The sequence below is a fragment of the Lethenteron reissneri genome, chromosome 40 (genome assembly GCF_015708825.2).
Source record: "Lethenteron reissneri isolate LAM-NWPU_2019-01 chromosome 40, ASM1570882v1, whole genome shotgun sequence".
NCBI classification, from domain to species: Eukaryota; Metazoa; Chordata; class Hyperoartia; order Petromyzontiformes; family Petromyzontidae; genus Lethenteron; species Lethenteron reissneri.
This window is the reverse complement of record NC_083818.1, coordinates 2412417-2433374: the sequence shown is the minus strand read 5'-3', so window position 1 is coordinate 2433374 and position 20958 is coordinate 2412417. Positions and strand designations below refer to the sequence as shown.

General features: G+C 58.1%; 1 protein-coding gene across 6 annotated transcripts in view; it reads right to left on the bottom strand.

Annotated features, from left to right (window-relative positions):
* The window catches only part of HSPG2 (heparan sulfate proteoglycan 2), a 119904-nt gene that overhangs the window by 27354 nt on the left and 71592 nt on the right, over positions 1–20958 (bottom strand). For 5 of the 6 annotated variants that reach the window (XM_061568129.1, XM_061568127.1, XM_061568132.1 and 2 more), the window contains 7 exons: positions 10190–10312; positions 8248–8406; positions 6708–6853; positions 3649–3729; positions 2509–2644; positions 1463–1665; positions 326–500 (listed from right to left, as the gene is read on the bottom strand). In XM_061568129.1, the coding sequence (XP_061424113.1) occupies positions 326–500; positions 1463–1665; positions 2509–2644; positions 3649–3729; positions 6708–6853; positions 8248–8406; positions 10190–10312 (1023 nt within the window). The remainder of the gene's footprint in view (positions 1–325; positions 501–1462; positions 1666–2508; positions 2645–3648; positions 3730–6707; positions 6854–8247; positions 8407–10189; positions 10313–20958) is intronic. The other variant, XM_061568130.1, reaches the window with a different exon arrangement.

Genomic DNA, 20958 nt, shown 5'->3' with positions numbered 1-20958 from the left:
GTGTTAGTGTGTGTGAGTGTGTGAGTGAGTGTGAGTGAGTGTGAGAGTGTGAGTGAGTGTGTGTGAGTGAGTGTGAGTGAGTGTTTGTGTGAGTGTTAGTGTGTGAGTGTGTGTGAGTGAGTGAGTGTGAGTGAGTGTGAGTGTGTGAGTGAGTGAGTGTGAGTGAGTGTGTGAGTGAGTGTGAGTGAGTGTGAGTGAGTGTGTGAGTGAGTGTGAGTGTGTGAGTGTGTGAGTGTGTGTGAGTGAGTGTGAGTGAATGTGTGAGTGAGTGTGTGAGTGAATGTGAGTGTGTGAGTGAATGTGAGTGTGTGTGTGGGGGCCTCACGTCTGGACTGCTCCACGGAGGAGCCGGGCCCGCCCCCTGTGGGGCGCGACGCGGCGACGGTGACGGAGACGGTGGAGGAGGCGAGGGGCCGCCCGTGGGGGTCGAGCGCCGTGCAGGTGAAGTCGCCCGCGTCCTCCGCGGAGGCCCCCACGATGTGCAGCACGCTGCCAGACACCTGCACACGCGCGTGTACACGCACACACACGCATATGTACGCACACGTACGTGTACGGACGCACACACACACAAGCACGTTTATGCACATCACTAACAACAACCGCCATTCACCAGTAAGTGGCGGTGACGTTGCCACGGTGCTTGTACCAGGCTAGGTGCACTTTGAGGCTCGCTAACATGAGGTCACGGTACAGACCCAGGTGCCATGGTTTTTACTGAATGAGATGACTGGTAGATGCACCACGCACTCACTCACTCCCTCACTTACTCACCCACTCACTCACACACCCAGTCACTCATTCACCCACCCACTCACTTACCCACTCAGTCACACACTCACTCACTCATTCACCCATCCAGTCACTCACCCACCCAGTCACTCATTCACCCACTCACTCACCTACTCACCCACCCACTCACCCATTCACCCACTCACTCACCTACCCAGTCACTCATTTACCCACTCATTCACTCATTCACCCACTCACTCACCCATCCAGTCACTCATTCACCCACCCAGTCACCCATTCACCCACCCAGTCACTCATTCACCCACTCACTCACCCACTCACCCACCCACTCACCCATTCACCCACTCACTCACCTACCCAGTCACTCATTTACCCACTCACTCACTCATTCACCCACTCACTCACCCACTCACCCACCCACTCACCCATTCACCCACTCACTCACCTACCCAGTCACTCATTTACCCACTCACTCACTCATTCACCCACTCACTCACCCATCCAGTCACTCATTCACCCACCCAGTCACCCACTCACCCACCCAGTCACTCATTCAGCCACTCACTCACCCACTCACCCACAAACTCACCCATTCACCCACTCACTCACCTACCCAGTCACTCATTTACCCACTCACTCACTCATTCACCCACTCACTCACCCATCCAGTCACTCATTCACCCACCCACCGACTCACCCACCCACCCACCCGCTGGTTGCTGGCTAGCTGGCCGTGCGCCCTCTCCCACGACACGCGTGCCTCCGTCTGTCCGTGCGCGGCGCAGCGCAGCGCCACGGAGCCCCCCAGTGGCACCGTCGCGGAGGGGGGGTCGATGCGCACCACGGGGGGGCGGCGACCGGGCGACGTCGTGGGCGGGGGGCCGGGGGGGGGCAGAAGCGGCACCGCCCCACCTGGTGAGAAGGGGGGGTGGGGGAGGGGGGGAAGAGGTTGTGGGGGGGGGGATGCGGACGGGAGGGAGGGGGGGTCAGTGAGAGGTCGCTGATCCTTCATCACCGGAATCGGAATCTTTAGTTAGCGTGGAGAAAGATTCAGAGCTCTTTTTTGTTCATGGATGTCCGGCAGGGACTCGGTCAAAACAAACAAAGAATAGAAAACAACGACAGGCGTGCAAAGTGTAGGGCAGGTAAGCAAATCACGAAGGCAGCCACAAAACAACGGCACAACACAGTCCCAGAGCCCACCAAGACAACACACAGGCACAGCCCCTCTCAATACAACTGCGCATTAAAGTTGTAACTTTTCCGATATACGGGTAAGGACGAAAGTTCACATTCGCGAATGCCATGTGCTCCGATCCTGTGATCCTGCGACGGCGCATCGAGAGCCAATATCACGATCGTTGATCGCTCAGCGCGGAGGCATCGGTGCCGTGCTCGACACTCGTGCCCCACAGCAAGAAGTGCCCGGGTCCGATCCCTGATTCGGGCCCTCTATCTCTGTCCGTTCTCTCTCGCCCTGTTCGACGTCGGCTTCCCCAGAGGCCCTGCCGTTCCCTCCACCCGGAGCTGAACAAAGAAACCCACGAGCACTCGTGCAGAGTGGAACCGGTGTCGGCCAAAACCAACCTCCCCGAATGCTCAAAGATGGCCTGCGAATCACTCAAATGGGATCGCACAGCCGCCCATCGTGTGCAGGGGTACCGCCACGATACCCTCCGCTCGGATCGTTCGTCTCGCCGCGCTTGCGCCGATGGTGTCGTCGGGGGTTGCTGGGGGGTGGAGGGGGGCACTCACCGGGCCGCACGGCCAGCTCTATCCTCGCCTCGGCCGCCCCGGCCGCGCTGGACGCCACGCAGACGTACGCGCCGGCGTGGGACGTGCGCACCGCCGGCAGCACCAGCGTGCCCACGCCCGTCACCTCCGTCAGCGCCTACGGAGGGAGGGGGGGGGTCGGCACGGGGTCGCGTGGGGGAGGTGGCGGGAGGGGGGCAGGGGTGAGCAGGGGTCACGTGGGGTCCACGCCGCACGAACGGACCCACGCCACGCAAGCGCAGCACCTCGGTGCTGTGGCAGCACGCGGCAGCACGCGGCAGCACGCGGCAGCACGCGGCAGCATGCCCGCCGCACGCACGTCGCCGTGCACCTGCCCAAGGTGTCCGTGTCACGGTGGCTTGCCAGCTCATGCAGCACATGCGGCCACGGCCGGACGTTGCCCCCTAACCCCATCCCTCGCATGCAAAGCGGCGGCAGCGGGGTCGGCTGAGGGCCCCGAGCAGGGGTGCCGGGCCCATCGTGGCCGGCTGGACACCGCGAGGCCCCCCCCCCTCCTCCGCTGCGGAGTCTCCACCCCTGGCCGTGCTCCCCCTCGATGCGGTAAAAACCAGAGGTGGCGGTCGCTCTCCGGGTTTTAGCTGGTGCCGTATGGCAGGAGAGCCATTGCCACCGGCTGCGGTTAATCTGCGGACTCCCTTGCGGCTATCCCCGCGGCGTCGCACCCCGACGTCATGCGCAGTGTGACGCATGGCCTCGGGCACCGGCGCGCACGGGGAGCGACACATTAACGAGAGCGCCGGGAAATTTTCCGGCGGAAAGGTCGTGGGACGGAATCGCGGCCCGGTGAGAGAGAGAGAGACAGTTTACCGGTTGGCCGGCCCCGGAGCTGCCGATTCCCAGCGGAGGGGAGGGAGAGATGGAGCCGTGCATCGCCGCATGCTGTTCATTTTAGCAGCCACTGGGTTTTTGTTGCCGCTGCACATGCCGGCACTGTCATCGAGATTTCGGAGGAATTGTGCCCCCCCACCCCCCCTAACCCCCCCCCCCCCCAAACACCCCCCCAAACACCCCCCCAAACACCCCCCCAAACACCCCCCCACCCCCTGCAAATGCCCCTTTGCCCCCTTGCCCCGCCCAATCCGCCACGAGGTCTCACCGCACCTGGTTCTCACGGTGCAGGAGGTGAACGTGAGCTAGACTGTCACGCCTACCCACGGGGATGAACCCCCTAAAGGGCAGCACCTGGGGCACGGGGGGCAGCGGGGTACGGGGGAGAGGGCGGTGGGGAGACGGCGGTGGAGGGGAGGAGGAGAGGAGTGCACAGGAGGAAGGGGGAGAGGTGGGTGGAGCAGAGAGCACAGGCAGAGTTGACAGTGATGGACAATGGTGTGGAGGGAGAGAGAGTTAGTGTCGAACTGGTAGAGTGGAGCGGAGTGCAGGAGGCGATGCTCAACCCGGAGGACGGGGCCAGAAAGTGGAGGCGCCCTCATCCTGTGGAGCGACTCACACGGGTGGAGGGAGCCTCACGGCAGAGCGAGCCTCACGGCGGAGCGAGCCTCACGGCGGAGCGAGCCCCACGGCGGAGCGAGTCTCACGGCGGAGCGAGTCTCACAACGGAGCGAGCCTCACGGCGGAGCGAGCCTCACGGCGGAGCGAGCCTCACGGCGGAGCGGGTCTCACGGCGGAGCGAGTCTCACAACGGAGTGAGCCTCACGGCGGAGCGAGCCTCACGGCGGAGCGAGCCTCACGGCGGAGCGAGCCTCGCGGCGGAGCGTGCCTCACGGCGGAGCAAGTCTCACGGCGGAGCGAGTCTCACAATGGAGCGAGCCTTATGGCGGAGCGAGCCTCACGGCGGAGCGAGCCTCACCGCGGAGCCAGTCTCACGGCGGAGTGAGTCTCACGGCGGAGCGAGCCTCTCGGCGGAGCGAGCCTCACGGCGGAGCGAGCCTCACGGCGGAGCGAGCCTCACGGCGGAGCGTGCCTCACGGCGGAGCGAGTCTCACGGCGGAGCGAGTCTCACAACGGAGCGAGCCTTACGGCGGAGCGAGCCTCACGGCGGAGCGAGCCGCACCGCGGAGCGAGCCTCACGGCGGAGCGAGCCTCACGGCGGAGCGAGCCTCACGGCGGAGCGAGCCTCACGGCGGAGCGAACCTCACGGCGGAGCGAGCCTCACGGCGGAGCCAGTCTCACGGCGGAGCAAGTCTCACGGCGGAGCGAGCCTCACCGGGTAGCGAGCCTCACGGCGGAGCGAGCCTCACGGAGGAGCGAGCCTCACCGCGGAGCGAGCCTCACGGCGGAGCGAGTCTCACAACGGAGTGAGCCTCACGGTGGAGCGAGCATCACGGCGGAGCGAGTCTCACGACAGAGCGAGCCTCACGGCGGAGCGAGTCTCACGGCGGAGCGAGCCTCACGGCGGATCGAGTCTCACGGCGGAGCGAGTTTCAAGGGTCAGAGAGCATGGGCAGATTCACACACACGCACAGGTCAACTGAGATAGTGATGGACAGGACAGCTGAGACGGTGATGATCAGGACAGGTGAGAACGTGAAGGTCAGGTCAGGTGAGACAGTGGGGAACAGGACATAGTGAAGGTCAGGATAGGGGGATAGGGACAGGGGGGCTATTGTGGGAGGGGGGGGGCGTAAAGGGGAAGGGGCATGGGAGCGTCCTCACCACCGCCGCCGCACCTGTGGACGTCCTCATGTCACAGGTGAGTGTGCAGTGTCGCTCGGTGTGGGGGTCAATGTCTCGCTGCGTGAGTGCTCCCGGTCGCTGCTGGACCGCGGTAGGTGGCACGTGACGAGGAGTAGCCACAGCCATTGCGAGGGGCGTGGTGGATGTGCTGTGCCGGGCGGTGAGATATTATCCGGGTTATTGGCCTGGACACACCCGGCTGATACTAAGCCCTGTGCCTGTGTGTTCGTGTCTACGGGTGTGTGCGTGTGTGTCCGTGTGTGCGTGTGTGTCCGTGTGTGCGTGTGTGCATGTGTTGGCGTGTGTCCGTGAGTGCGTGTGTCTTCAGTTATGAGACTTCACCACGAGAAACAGAGTTAAGGTTAGGGATAGATTTGGGGTTAGGATTTGATCTACGATCGGGGTTAGGGTCAGTGTTCAGGTCGGGTCAGTGTTACGATCAGGGTAAGAGTAGGGTCAGTGTTAAGGGAGGGTTATAGTCAGGACTAGGGTTTGGGTCAGAATTAGAATGAGTGTTTGGGCTAAGTTTTACATTTATGGTCAGGGTTAGCGTTTGCATGCTGATCAGGGTTTGGAGAAGCTTCAGGTTAGAACTGGGGGTCAGGGTTTGAGGTCATGGCTATAATCCAGGTTAGTCAGTTTAACACGAAGTAGGCTTTCATGACCAATATCACCCATTATACAGTTGTTTTGGGTTAGATCGCGCAAATATATAAATGTGTCGTTAAACCCGCCACCACCCGACATAACCAATTAGCAAGGTTTGTCACGTAAACAGAAGTCCAACTGTGTCGTTTCTTAAATGTTTAAGGAACAAAACATTTTATAAGGAACGAAACAGGATGACTTCTCCACAAATTTGGCTGTCGCCTGATGAAGCTAGTTGTAATTACTGGCGAAACGTCGTACTCAGATTGTAAATGTTGTGGCTTGGCTCTCCAACACACCGGTGTGCTGTACAAGTACACTACACTATACACTACACTATATACTACACTATACACTACACTACTATACACTACACTATACACTACACACCAGTTCTGTACTAGTGACGAATTGGCCACGTTCCGTTTACGTGGCAAACCTTACTAGTTGGCGGTGTCGAGTGGTGGCGGGTTTAACGACACATTTATATAATTACGCGATCTAACCCAAAAACACTCTATTATTAAGAAATCCAGGTTGGTATTTGGGGTCAGGGGTCAGGATGAGGTTCGTGCTGGAATCTGGTCTCACGCAACGCCGTGGAGCCTGTGGCTGGGATCAAGGTTGGGATTACGTCCAGCGTGAAGGGTCGGAGCCGGGGTGAAGGGTCGGGGTGAAGGTTCAGGGTCAGGGTGAAGGGTCTGTGTTGGGGTGAAGGCTTGGGGTCAAGGGTTGGGGTGAAGGTTCGGGTGAAGGGTCGGGGTCAAGGGTCGCGGTTGGGGTGAAGGCTTGGTGTGAAGGTGAAGGGTCGGGGTAAAGGCTTGGGGTTAAAGGTCGGGGTGAAGGGTCGGGATGAAGGGTCGGGGTCGAGGCCTTACCTCGGCGGGGAGGGCCCCGTCCTGCCGGCGCCAGGTCAGCGTGGGCTTGGGGTCCCCGGTGGCGCGGCAGTAGAGCTTCACGTTCTCTCCCTCGACGGCCTCCAGGTGCGAGGGGTGAACCTCCACCACGGGGGGGCTACCCGTGCCTACCACACAAAGACAAAGATCCCCCACGTAGCCTTTGGAGGACTGTCGGGGCAAGTGCCGTGAGCGAGCGGCTCCTATGAAGGCCGGCACGGCGCACAAACGGGCGGGTGGCCACTAGCGCCTTGGCCGGCCGCCTTTGTTTCCCCAGCGGCGACGTTTACACATCGCACCAGGTGCTCATTTGAGTATGATTTGACCCATAGGGGAGGCCTGGGACTGGTTTAGATGATCGTCACTGCTGTTGGTGGCCGTGTGCGGGAATTAAATTTGGGTCGTCGGATTCGTAGCGCAGCGCTACCGCTACCGATCTTGTCACCTAACACAGACAAAGATCCCCCATATAGCCTTAACATACCATTGGGGCAAGTGCTGTTAGCGAGCGCCTATCTAGGCCAGAATGACACATGAGGTGGTGGGTGGCCAGCACCACGCCCTCTACCCCCAACCTAACACACACGAGAATTAAGAAGTTATTGGCAAAAATCGAAATCTCCTCCCTCTGAATATCGACTTTGAAAATTCTACCGCCACTGCATGGGGCGGTGAACACCACGCCCGGCCGCCTTTGTCTCGCTGGTGGCGATGTTTACACACCGCACTCGGTACTCATTTGAGGCTGAGTCGACCACCACCATCAACAACCACAAGGACATCAACACCGCAACCAAAACACCACCCATAACTGCCGAGGTCACCACCAACAACTGCCACAACCAGCAGAAACACATCACCACCACAACCACCACCCATGCCCCCCACGTGTGATCCTTGGGCCCCATGCCAGCATGCATACCCCGTGTCTCCGTGCCAACCCGAATGCACGTTGAACTTCTCCCGCATCGTACGTAGCCAACCGTGCTAATCGGGGGTGCGGGGGAAGGACAACAAACTAAACACAAGAAACCACTTCTAAAGGAGTGAGTTTTCAATCGAGATGTTTTCAAAGTGCGTAGCTCCCAGGTGCTTCCTAATATCGGAAGGGGAAGAGCGTTCCAGACGGCCGCAGAAGCGCATCCCAAAGCGCGCGATGCGGTGACCGTCTTTGTTCGATGGCCAGCCCACAGCGAGCACATCCGAAAGCGCGCAATGCGGTGACCACCGTCTTTCACGGCTCGCCCAGGGGTGGACAACCTGCATCACCTGAGCCGCGCGCTGCTCTTCAAGGGCCGCCTCGTCACCGTTGCTTGTTAAGGACTCGCCACTGTCTCGTATCCACCGCGTGGCATTGCGGCCCTTGAAATATTTGCGGGGTTTTATTTTTTCACCGAATTCGAGAAAAATGTCTCTTGTTTTGTGTTGATTGCTGAGCCCCCCTGGGGATAGCCATAAAAGCACAGCGGGTGCCACCACCCACCACCACCACCAGCAGCGTGCCCCCCACTCCGCCCCCTACCTCGGACGTAGAGCACCGCGCGGCCCTCGGCTTGCCCGCCGGCGCTGTGCGCGCGGCACGTGTACTCGGCCTCGTGGGCGCGCTGGGCCGCGGGGATCGTGAGCACGGGGCCGAGCACACGCACCCCGGGGGCCAGCGCCATGGAGCCGCCCGGGCCTCCTGTCAACAACAACAACATCATCATCGTCAACATCGTCATCGTCAACATCATCATCGCCAAGATCACCGTCAATATCATCAACATCACCATCAACATCGTCACCGTCATCGTCAACAGCATCATCATCGCCAAGACCACCGTCAATATCATTAACATCATCGTCAACATCATCATCGTCAACATCATCATTGCCAAGACCACTGTCAATATCATCAACATCACCGTCAACATCATTACCAAGACCATCATCATCAATAACATCATCACCACAACCATCAACATTATCACTGTGTGTACGTACTGTGTGTGTGTACGTAGTGTGTGTGTACGTGGTGTGTGTGTACGTGGTGTGTGTTCGTAGTATGTGTACGTGGTGTGTACGTGGTGTGTGTGTGTACGTGGTGTGTGTACGTGGTGTGTGTGTGTGTAGTGCTGTGTGTACGTGCTGTGTGTGTGTACGTGGTGTGTGCACGTGCTGTGTGTGTGTACGTGGTGTGTGTGTACGTGGTGTGTGTGTGTACGAGGTGTGTGTGTGTGTGTACGTGCTGTGTGTGTGTACGTACATGCTGTGTGTGTACGTGGTGTGTGTACGAGGTGTGTGTGTGTACATGGTGGGTGTGTGTACGTGCTGTGTGTACGTGCTGTGTGTACGTGCTGTGTGTGTGTACGTGGTGTGTGTATACGTGGTGTGTGTATGTGTGTACATGTGTGTGTACGTGCTGTGTGTGTGTACGTGCTGTGTGTACGTGTTGTGTGTACGTGCTGTGTGTACGTGCTGTGTGTACGTGCTGTGTGTGTACGTACTGTGTGTACGTGCTGTGTGTGTGTACGTGCTGTGTGTACGTGCTGTGTGTACGTGCTGTGTGTGTACGTGGTGTGTGTACGTGCTGAGTGTACGTTCTGTGTGTGTACGTGGTGTGTGTACGTCCTGTGTGTACGTGCTGTGTGTACGTGGTGTGTGCGTACATGGTGTGTGTACGTGCTGTGTGTACGTGCTGTGTGTGTAGGTGCTGTGTGTGTGTACGTGCTGTGTGTGTGTACGTGGTGTGTGTACGCGCTGTGTGTGTATGTGCTGTGTGTATGTGCTGTGTGTACGTGCTGTGTGTACGTGCTGTGTGTGTATGTACGTGCTGTGTGTACGTGCTGTGTGTACGTGCTGTGTATGTACGTGGTGTGTGTATGTACGTGCTGTGTGTACGTTTTGTGTGTGTGTATGTACGTGCTGTGTGTACGTGCTGTGTGTACGTGCTGTGTGTGTACGTGCTGTGTGTACGTGCTGTGTGTATACGTGGTGTGTGTATACGTGGTGTGTGTACGTGCTGTGTGTACGTGCTGTGTGTATGTACGTGGTGTGTGTATACGTGCTGTGTGTACGTGCTGTGTGTACGTGCTGTGTGTGTGTATGTACGTGCTGTGTGTGTGTGCTGTGTGTACGTGCTGTGTGTACGTGCTGTGTGTACGTGCTGTGTGTATACGTGGTGTGTGTACGTGCTGTGTGTACGTGCTGTGTGTATGTACGTGCTGTGTGTACGTGCTGTGTGTACGTGCTGTGTGTACGTGCTGTGTGTGTACGTGCTGTGTGTACGTGCTGTGTGTACGTGCTGTGTGTATGTACGTGCTGTGTGTATGTACGTGCTGTGTGTACGTGCTGTGTGTATGTACGTGGTGTGTGTATGTACGTGCTGTGTGTACGTGCTGTGTGTATGTACGTGGTGTGTGTGTGTACGTGCTGTGTGTATGTACGTGCTGTGTGTGTACGTGCTGTGTGTACGTGCGTCTCACCCGTCCACTCCACGACGGGCTGCGGGTCCCCCGATGCCGAGCACCTGAACTCGGCCTTCTCCCCGACCCCGACCGTCAGGGACGCCGGCTCCACCACCACGAGGGGGGGCGACACGGCGCTCACTGCCGGGGGGGGGGGGGCACAGGGACACGGGAGGGAGATGGAGGGGGGGAGGGCATAGGGCGTGGGGTGTACGGGGGACATGGGAGGAATGGGGGTCGCAGAGGGAGGCAGGGAGGGGATGAAGGGGTACGGGGGGTGGATTGGGGTCGGGGGGGAGGGGCATGATGGGGTCTCGGCAAGCGGCATATGGGGATAGAGGGTTGTGGAGATAAGTAGGGTTAGGGAGTTGAAGGTTAGGGGCAGGGTTATGGGTAGGGGTTATGGGTAGGGGAAGGGGTTATGGGTAGGGGCAGGGGTTATGGGTAGGGGCAGGGTTATGGGTAGGGGCAGGGTTATGGGTAGGGGCAGGGTTATGGGTAGGGGTTATGGGTAGGGGCAGGGGTTATGGGTAGGGGCAGGGGTTATGGGTAGGGGCAGGGTTATGGGTAGGGGCAGGGGTTATGGGTAGGGGCAGGGGTTATGGGTAGGGGCAGGGTTATGGGTAGGGGCAGGGGTTATGGGTAGGGGCAGGGGTTATGGGTAGGGGCAGGGGTTATGGGTAGGGGCAGGGGTTATGGGTAGGGGCAGGGGTTATGGGTAGGGGCAGGGTTATGGGTAGGAGCAGGGGTTATGGGTAGGGGCAGGGGTTGTGGGTAGGGGCAGGGTTGTGGGTAGGGGCAGGGGTTGTGGGTAGGGGCAGGGTTGTGGGTAGGGGTAAGGGTCCCCGTTACCCGTCGAGGCAGGGTGCGGGTTACGAGTTGGAGGGGCGGACAGCGGGGGGGGGGGGGGCAGTGGGGGGGGGAGGGCGGACAGCGGGGGGGGGGGGGGCGACAGCGGGGGGGGGGGCACAGGGCGCAGAGTGAAACACGTTGGATGGAGGCGAGTGGCCACGCGCAACGGGAGCTCGCGAACCACGGCCACGCTTCGCTTGGCAGAACGTCCACGCCGAAGCCTCCGCGCCGCCTCGCCCCGCGGCGACACCCACGGCAGCCAGCGCACACTGACACACACACACTCGTGGCACAAGTAGCTACACAAGTAGCTGCTACACAAGGCCATGTGCACGTTGAGGCCACCACGTGAAGTGTCGAACGCTCGCCGGCAGGAGATCACGGGGCAGACCCAGCAGGTGCCACGGGTCGACTGATTGAGACGACTGGCCGATGCACCGGCTGTGCCCCTTACTGTGCGTTCAACACGGGAGACGTGATGGAGACCAGAGAGAGACACGGAACGCGCAGGAGACACCCTATACGCCAGGAGTCGGGCAACCCTCGGCTCTGGAGTCGCATGCGGCTCTCTAAGGCACTGCTCCGTGACGTTACTCGTTAAGGATCAATTGTCTCGTATTCGCAGTGCATTTGGGCTCTTTAAATATAGATTTTTTTTTCTTCCGAAATCCCCAAAAATGTCTCTTCTTGTTATCTTGGATGCCGACCCCTGTCCTATGCAATACGTCACGGGTACCCAGTGAGCAACACCTTGTATGAACCGTGGCCCATCTGTGCATGATTCACACGTTACAATCTCCATGCACTGGAATGGGATTCTTGATTTGAATCTTTCGTGACTGCAAGGATTCATACTCTTAGGTTTTTCGGTAAAGTTACGTAGGTAAAATAATAATAATAGAAATGATAATAGGAAATTTGTATTATTAATAATAATTATTATATTTATTATTTTTATTATTATTTATTTTTTCCTGGAATGGGATTCTAATAGGGACACTGGATAATCTCACACAATCCACATCCTATTGAATGGGAATGCTGGAATTACCACTGAGATGAATGGGATTATTTGGTATGGTGCGAGAGTAGCTGTAACCCCCATACCTGTCAACCCCTTATCAGTTCCTTAACTTATTACAGACCGATTCAGACCTTAGTGGTCACCCCGTGCCATTATAAATCTCAAAGTTCATCCTACAATGTCCAATCGCAGGGGAGAAACATAAAAAAATGCCCGTAATTAAACGGTTGTACGCCGTATGGACACGAAAACTCAATTTCCCTGGACAAGAATACGGGGTTAACCGTGTGGGTTGACACGGCATGAACCCCCTGCGTTCCAATGGCAATACCTCGCTCCGAGTGAATAGGTGAATCTTAGAGCCTAGCAATATACTCCGGCGGAATGCACAGTTGTACTGTGTGTACACATTGCTTACAGAGTTTCATGTTATACAAAGAGCCCCCCCCCACCCCGCATACACCACGCCCGGCCGCCTTTGTCTCCCCAGTGTCGCACCAGGTATTCATTTGAGGCTGAGGGGAGGCCCAGGACCGGTTCAGATAATCGTCACTGGTTGCTGGCCGTGAGCGGGGATCGAACTCGGCTCGCCGGGTTCGTAGCGCTGCGCGAGAACCACTCCGCATCGTTTGTTTGTGTGTATCCCTCGTGGTGGGTCTTTGTAGGATGAACGTTGGGATTTATAAAGGGCACGGGGTGACCACTAAGGTCTGGATTGGTCTGTAATTAGGGAACTGATAAGGAGTTGACAGGAACGCACTCCACTATCGCTCCAAAAAAAGACAAAGATCACCCGTGTAGCCTTAACAGACTGTCGGGGCAAGTGCTGTTAGCGAGCACCTATGAAGGCCGGAACGGTACACGAGGGGGTGGATGGCCAGCAATACGCCCGACCGCCTTTGTCTCCCTAGTAGCAATGTTTACACACCGCACCAGGTACTCATTTGAGGCTGAGTTCGACCTAGGAGAGGCCCGGGACCGGTTCAGATAATCGTCACTGGGTGTTGGCCGTGAGCGGGAATCGAACCCGTGTGGCCGGGTTCATAACGCAGCGCTAACCGCTACACCACCGGCAGTGGCTGTGTGTATGTGTGGCTGTGTGTACAGCCACACACACACACATACGGCAGTGGCTGTGTGTCTGGCTGTGTGTACAGCCACACACACACACGGCAGTGGCTGTGTGTGTGAGGCTGTGTGTACAGGCACGCACGGCAGGGGCTGTGTGTGTGGCTGTGTGTACAGGCACGCACGGCAGGGGCTGTGTGTGGCTGTGTGTGTGGCTGTGTGTACAGGCACACACACAGGCGTGGCTGTGTGTGAGGCTGTGTGTACGCCAGGTGCGAGCGGGGTGGAGCCGTGACGACTGTGCGCACCCTGGCCGCCCCAGCGCCCCTCCACTCGGGGCCTGAGGTCACACCCAGGGGGATTGTGGGTAATCAGGTGAGGCGGGCTGCAGGTGAGCGGGAGGGGCGGGGCATGCGAGGGGGCGTGTCGTGGTGGGTGGGGCCTGGGTGGGGTGGGTGGGGCCTGGGTGGGGTGGGTGGGGCCTGGGTGGGGTGGGTGGGGCCTGGGTGGGGTGGGTGGGGCCTGGGTGGGCGGGGTTAGTAGAGGAAGGGGGGGCGTCAGGTGAGACGGGTGACTGGAAGCGCGCGTGTGTGTCAGTGTGTGTTTCAGTGTGTGTCAGTGTGTCAGTGTGTGTTTCAGTGTGTGTCAGTGTGTCAGTGTGTGTTTCAGTGTGTGTCAGTGTGTCAGTGTGTGTTTCAGTGTGTGTCAGTGTGTGTTTCAGTGTGTGTCAGTGTGTCAGTGTGTGTTTCAGTGTGTGTCAGTGTGTGTTTCAGTGTGTGTTTCAGTGTGTGTGTGTCAGTGTGTGTCAGTGGGGAGCGGTGGTGTAGTGGTTAGCGCGCTGCGCTACGAACCCGGCGATCCGGGTTCGATTCCCGCTCATGGCCAACATCTGAACCGGTTCTGGGCCTCCCCGAGGTCGACTCAGCCTCAAAATTAGTACCTAGTGCCATGTGTAAATATCGCTACTGGGGAGACAAAGGCGGCCAGGCGAGGTGTTGCCCACCCACCCCTCGTGTGCCCTGCCGGCCTTCATAGGTGCTCGCTAACAGCACTTGCCCCTGCAGTCTGTTAAGGCTACACGGGGGATCTTTGTCTTTGTTAGGATGACGGTGATGATTATCCGCACCGGTCCTGGACCTCTCCGAGGTCGACTCGGCCTCAAATAAGCACCGAACTTAGAAATCAATGCCACTAGGGAGAGACAGAGGCGACCGGGCACAATTGCTGGCCACAGCGCCCTCTTTGCGTGCCGTGCCACGGCCTTCATAGGTGCTTGCTGACAGCACTTGCCCCAGATGTCTGCTAAAGCCGATACGGGGAGTGGTCGTCTTTTAGTGAAGTTGGGATATAGGGTGTGTGTGAGGTTGTGATATATGGGTGTGTGTGAGGTTGGATATATGGCAGGCTGTTCCACCAGGGTACGCGTGGTTGTATCGGTCATCCATGGGTGATGAACGCCTGATGGTTTGCACCCCACCGCATTCGCGTTTTGGTGGAGGAGTCGCCCGATCGTTCCGCTCATGGAGGTAGCCCCCCCCCCTGCACACCACCCCCCTTCGTCTCCTTCCTCCACGCGGTGCCGTTGCCGTTCCTGTCGGGACGCGGTTGACGAGAGCGCGCCCCCCCCCAAATTCTCATCGGGCGGCAGGAGAAAGAACCCAGCGCCGTCCCGGGTCGTCAGTAACCTTCTCCCTGTGAGACGCCGCTGGTCCCCCCCCCACCCCCTCCGTGTCTCACGCCACCCGGTGGAGTTGGGGTCCTCGTCGGCCGACGACAGAAGAGTCCAGGACGTGTCTCCACCACCACGGACGCCTCTCGACTCCAGACGGGATGGTGGCGGTGGGGATTTTCGATGTCGATACGCAGGGGGAGGAGATTTAGATTTTGCCAAGAACTTCTTAAGTTTCGGGTCTCTGTGTGTGTGGTTTGGGAAATGCGGCCGTGGTGCTGGCCACCCACCCCGGCCTTCAAAGGTACTACTCGCCAACAGCACTTACCCCAACAGTCTGTTAAGGATATACGAGGGATCTTTGTCTTTAGTATACGACTGTGTGTGTACGTATGATCGGATTAGATGAGTGGCCGTGTGTGTGTGAGGTTGGGTTAGGTGGGTGGCTGTGCATGTGTGTGACAGGTTGGTTCGAAGCGTGGCGCGGTGATTAGCGCTACGCTGCACTACGGACCTGGTATCCCGAGTTCGATTCCCGTTCACGGCCAACACCAGCGACGATACGCTCAACCGATCCTGGGCCTCTCCTAGGTCGACTCAACCTCAAACAAGTCCCTCGTGCGGTGTGTAAACATCGCCACTGGGGAGACAAAGGCGGTCGGGCGTGGTGCTGGCCACCCACCCCCTCCGTGTACCGTGCCGGCCTCGATAGGTGCTCGCTAACAGCACTTGCCCCGACAGTCTGATGAGGCTACACGGGCGATCTTTGTCTTTTGTTCTGTGTGCACGTGCGAGTTGATGGAGCGGCGAGCCCACGAGAGCCCGGGGTTTCATGCCTTGCCACGCCTGGACGCCGCCGTGTCCTTCGCATTGTTTAATTCAGAAGAGCCACTCCCTGTCGTTTGATGTTACTCTCGATGACTCTCCGCTGATCCGCTGGCTTGTCACCTGTAAGACGCGCCTGCCATTCTGTCACTGCTGCCGGGGGAGCTTCCACTATCGGACCCCATTCAAAAGCCACAATTAGACCGGTCTCGGTGAGCTGTCGAAAAGTTGAAAGCGAAATTTTAATAAAGTCCCATAGCTGGGGTTGGCATCACCCCCCCCCCCCTGACCCCAGGGGGAAATGGGTGAAGCGGATCGATGCCTGGCTTGCGGCCAAGGTGCGCCTCCCAACGGGTTCATCGTGCCACGTGCGCTGATGGCCTGGTGCAGATGGAGCCTCTGCTGCTGAACCTGGAGCCGCGTCACAATGCGGGGACCTTACCAATCAGCACCGCGAAAACTAAGCGCCTGGTTGGGTACTCTGCGCCATAAAATACTCCAACCCACTTAACGTTTAGCGAAACGTGGACCCCTCTAAAGAAATGTCTGCACCGGTATTAAACATTTCGGCTGGCCTGCCTACGACTCATCCTGGTTTTAACCAGATTGGATTGTGTCAGGAGCTCACATATCCTTCCCAGTAAGTGAGCTTCTCCAGAAGGCAAGCCTGCGTTGGCTGGATGATGTAGCCCGCATGCCCAAGCAGCTTCTGGTTGGCTGAATCGAGGGGGCTAAACGGGTACGGCCCGGGCTAGAGAAGAGATGGAGTGATGTGGTCCAGGAGGATGTGGAGCTGAGTGGACTTGCCGATGACTGGTACCAGCGGTGTCAAGTTCGGCCTCTGTGGAGGAGGCTCGTGAAGGACGCTACTGGGCAGTTGGAGGCAGTCGCCCTCCAGCAACACGGAGGGTGGAGGAGCGACGCTCACAACAACGGGCGGAGCGCCGGTGCGGATAAAATACAGCAAGTTGGCACAGTGGGCAGCACATCTGATGCATCTGCCAGTCATTTAAAAGTCAGTCAACCCAAGGCACCTGCTGGGTCTGCCCCGTTGACCTCTTGCGAATAGCGAGCCTTCGGCACTTCACGTGGCCTCAAAGGGGCACCTAGCCTGGCACAAGCGTTGTGGTGACGTCACCGCCACTTGATGGCAAATGGCGGCTGTTGCCGTGTGGTTGGGTATGACATTTTGGTTGTGCATTATTGTATCCCCGCGTGTGTCCGCGTGTGTCCGCGTGTGTGCACCGAGGAACGTAGCTGCTTCACATCCAATCAAGCCCAGTGCTCACGCTCCACCCTGAGCCCTCCTTAACTCCACGCGAATGCTCGCTCGCTCGCTCGCCCACTCAAATTGTCCCCGTTGAATCGCATGCACAGGGGTCGGCGACTTGCGGCTCCTTAAGGCACTGATCCGTGGTGTCATTGATTGAGGACCACCGTATCGTAATCACCACGAGCATTGCGACTCTTGGGATACGGTGAGATTTCTTTACCGAATTCTTGTTATTTCGGTTTGCCGACCCCTGCTAATGCACAACAATAATTATACTCGTCTCAACTTGTCATCTAAAGTATTTTTTTGCTTATATTTTACCAGGTGAGGCCCACTGAGATATATAGACTTGGCCACAGATGATAGCCTAAAGAAGTGGCTTATCGCGTGGAAATTTTGAGCAGCCAAACACTCTTAATGTGTGTTTCTAAATGTGGAGGGAAAGAGCGGAGGACTCGGAGAAAAATCCACGCGACCACGGGGAGACACCGCAACTCCAAATATACAGCAGCAGGCATCAGGGTCGGGATCGAACCCACGACCTCCTGTGTACCAGGCGAGGTCGTTAACATCTCCTAGCCACCGTGGCGCCCTACTGTGCGGAGTCGCACAGGAGTCCACACACTCTCAGAGAGAGGACGACTTAGAGGCGCAACGAACCAACCTCACACAATGGGGAGGAAAGACGGCCACGTGGCGAGCCGGTGCCAAATTCTCCCCCAAGCTCTCGGGTCCTCTACATGTGAAGGTGTCACATCGGCCAAAGGAACGAGCGTTTACATGTGGGAGGATCCCGGAGCACCCGGAGATATTCCATGCGTGAGAGGGGGAAACACTCGATCCCACTTTTGCTGTACTTAAATTCTGGCGAGCAAGCGTATGGACCTTCTTGACGCCCACGGGTAGAAGGGAGTTTCACAACCACGTCCGTGCGGCAATCCACCAACCCTCGCTGCTGCTGCCTCCACAGCGCTGGGCTACAGGCGTGCGCCAACAGTGCACCGGCACATGCGTGCAGTGCTGTTGGCGGGCACCTATCAAGGCAGGCCTGGTACAGGAGAGGAGTGCTGTGGTCAGCACCGCCCCACACTGCACCAGGTACTCATTTAAGGCCGGGTCGACCCACGAGAGGGCCCAGGACCGGTTCGGATATCATTCACCGTTTGTAGCGTTCGTGCGCGAACCACTGCACCACCGCTCCCCACGACACACAGACGACACATTCACACCCACCCGAGAAAGATCCCCTGCATAGCGTAGAACGGACCTGGGGTTAGTGCTGCTAGAGGGTAGCAACTATGAAGGCCGGCACGACACGCCAGGCGGGTGGGTGGCCAGCACCACGCCCGGCCGCCTTTGTCTCCCTAGTGGCGATGCACGAGTGAGTGTCTCTGTCATCATCATCATCACAATCCATGGGCAGCGAGCCCGTAGTAGGTGTCCGCTGCACTTGCCGCCCCCAACCCAGCCCCCTACGCACGCGTCCGCTAAGTGGCGGTATAAGCGACGACTTTAATTTATATTGAGACGTGACGAAATATAACCGTCGCATGGCACGTAGCATGGAACACGTGGTTCTCAGTACAGCAGTAACGCGCGCAGCCCTGATCACAGCTCATGACACGTGACGAACGCTTAAATACAGAGTACATGCGATCCCCGGCTTACAATTAACGACGGTCGATCAGCACAGAGTAACAAGTGAATCTCTCCCGCACGCAAAGACAAAGTTCCCCCATATAGCCTTTAACAGGCTGTTGGGGCAAGTGTTAGCGAGTAGCACCTATGAAGGCAGGCACGGCACACGAGAGGGTTGGGTGGTCGCCTTTGTCTCCCCAGTGGCGATGTTTGCACATCGCACCAGGTACTCATTTAAGGCTGAGTCGACCGAGGGGAGACCAGCACCGGTTCAAATATTCGCCAGGGATATTGGCCGTGAGCGGGAATTGAACTCGGGTCGCTGGGTTCGTAGTGCAGGCGCGCTAACTGCTGCCCCACCGCTCCCCACAATCTCTCACATGCGCGCACACCTGCCTCGCCACGCACACAGCACGCAGCACACGCTTACCCACACGCTTACCCACACGCTTACCCACACGCTACCCACACGCGTACACAGCGGCACGCACGCTCCAGTGACGACTTTTCTGACGGACACGATGGTGACGATGGTGACCGCAGTGATGATCTGCGCAAGAGTTGCAGGTGGCGATGGTGGTGCTGACGTTGATGACGATGTTTTTTTTTTTTAAACAAACCCAGGAAATTCTCACCGAGTCCCAAGTGGCATTTTCCAGGAGGGGGTCCCCCTGCATCCTGCGACCTACGGCCAATTCCCTCTGATTACGGACAGCGGAGTTCTGTTGGGGCTCCGTGCGGAAGGAGAGAGCGGAGCTGCCCGGGAGAAACCCCAACTCGTGCGAGGGGGGGGGGGTCAACATCGTTCGCGTAGCTCCTTCTCGTGCCCACCAACTCACCGCCGCCTCGGCACGCTTGGGAGATGCACTCGTCTCTTTGCGATCCACCGACCCTTGCCTCCTCCAAGGCACCGGGTCCCGGAGGGCGGGGGGTGCGGATGGTGATTGTCAACATTGTCATGATCGCTCAGCCTCGCTGAGTCCCCAAGACGAAAATCCAGTAGGGTCCTGCCAGGTTTTCAGAGTAGGGGGCGACGTTGCTGCTGTTGCTGCCGCTGCTGCTGCTGCATGTAATCCCAGTAAGAGTCATTTGCGGTGTAACATCGGCATATTTGACCGACAAAGCCAGTCACATTGTCTCTGTTTGTTTTTTTGTTTGGCTGTGAGAAGAAACTGGAGAGCCCGGGAGGAAACCCACGCATGACAGAGAGGGACAGGGCGTACAAACTCCGCACAGAAAGGCCGCACGTGGGTCGGGAATCGAACCCGGCTTTTTCTTCCTGTGGTTGGGTGGATTGATTGAGTTGGTGGACGACTGCGTGAATAAGATGATCGAGCGGGTGGGTGAGCGAGCGAGCGAGCGAGCGAGCGAGTCAGCCTCAATCTATCACAACCCCGCAGCAATGACTGGTACCAGACCTCGGTACAAATCACAACCTAACTGCTGGCGCCAGGCGGACAGACGCCGATTCCCCGGACTCTCCCCGAGAGCGCTTTGTGAGCGCGCGAGCGTAGGAATGCACGAGTGGGCGCGTGCGCGAGCAAGTTGGTGTGTGTGGGTGAGCGCGCTTTGTTGAGTATTCCACAGTAGGGGGCACAGCATCTGCCGGTCAGTCAACCCACGGCACCTGCAGGGTCTGTCCCGTGACCTCCTGCCTGCAGCGGAGCCTTCGACACTTCGCGTGGCCTCAAAGTGCACCTAGCCTGGCACAGGCGCCGTAGTGACGTCACTGCCACTTGGTGGCGAGTGGCGGCTGTTCTTGTTGTGTTGTGTATGTGTGTACGAGTGTGTGTGTGGTGTGTGGGAGTGAGCGAGTGTGTGTGTGAGCGAGTGTGTGTGTGGTGTGCGGGTGAGTGAGCGAGTGTGTGTGTGTGTACGAGTGTGTGTGTGGTGTGCGGGTGAGTGAGCGAGTGTGTGTGTGTGTACGAGTGTGTGTGTGGTGTGTGGGAGTGAGCGAGTGTGTGTGTGAGCGAGTGTGTGTGTGGTGTGTGGGAGTGAGCGAGTGTTTGTGTGAGCGAGTGTGTGTGTGGTGTGCGGGTGAGTGAGCGAGTGTTTGTGTGAGCGAGTGTGTGTGTGGTGTGTGGGAGTGAGCGAGTGTGTGTGTGAGCGAGTGTGTGTGTGGTGTGCGGGTGAGTGAGCGAGTGTGTGTGTGGTGTGTGGGAGTGAGCGAGTGTGTGTGTGGTGTGCAGGTGAGTGAGCGAGTGTGTGTGTGGTGTGTGGGAGTGAGCGAGTGTGTGTGTGAGCGAGTGTGTGTGTGGTGTGCGGGTGAGTGAGCGAGTGTTTGTGTGTGTGTACGAGTGTGTGTGTGGTGTGTGGGAGTGAGCGAGTGTGTGTGAGCGAGTGTGTGTGTGGTGTGCGGGTGAGTGAGCGAGTGTTTGTGTGTGTGTACGAGTGTGTGTGTTGTGTGTGTCTGTGTGTGTACGAGTGTGTGTGTTGTG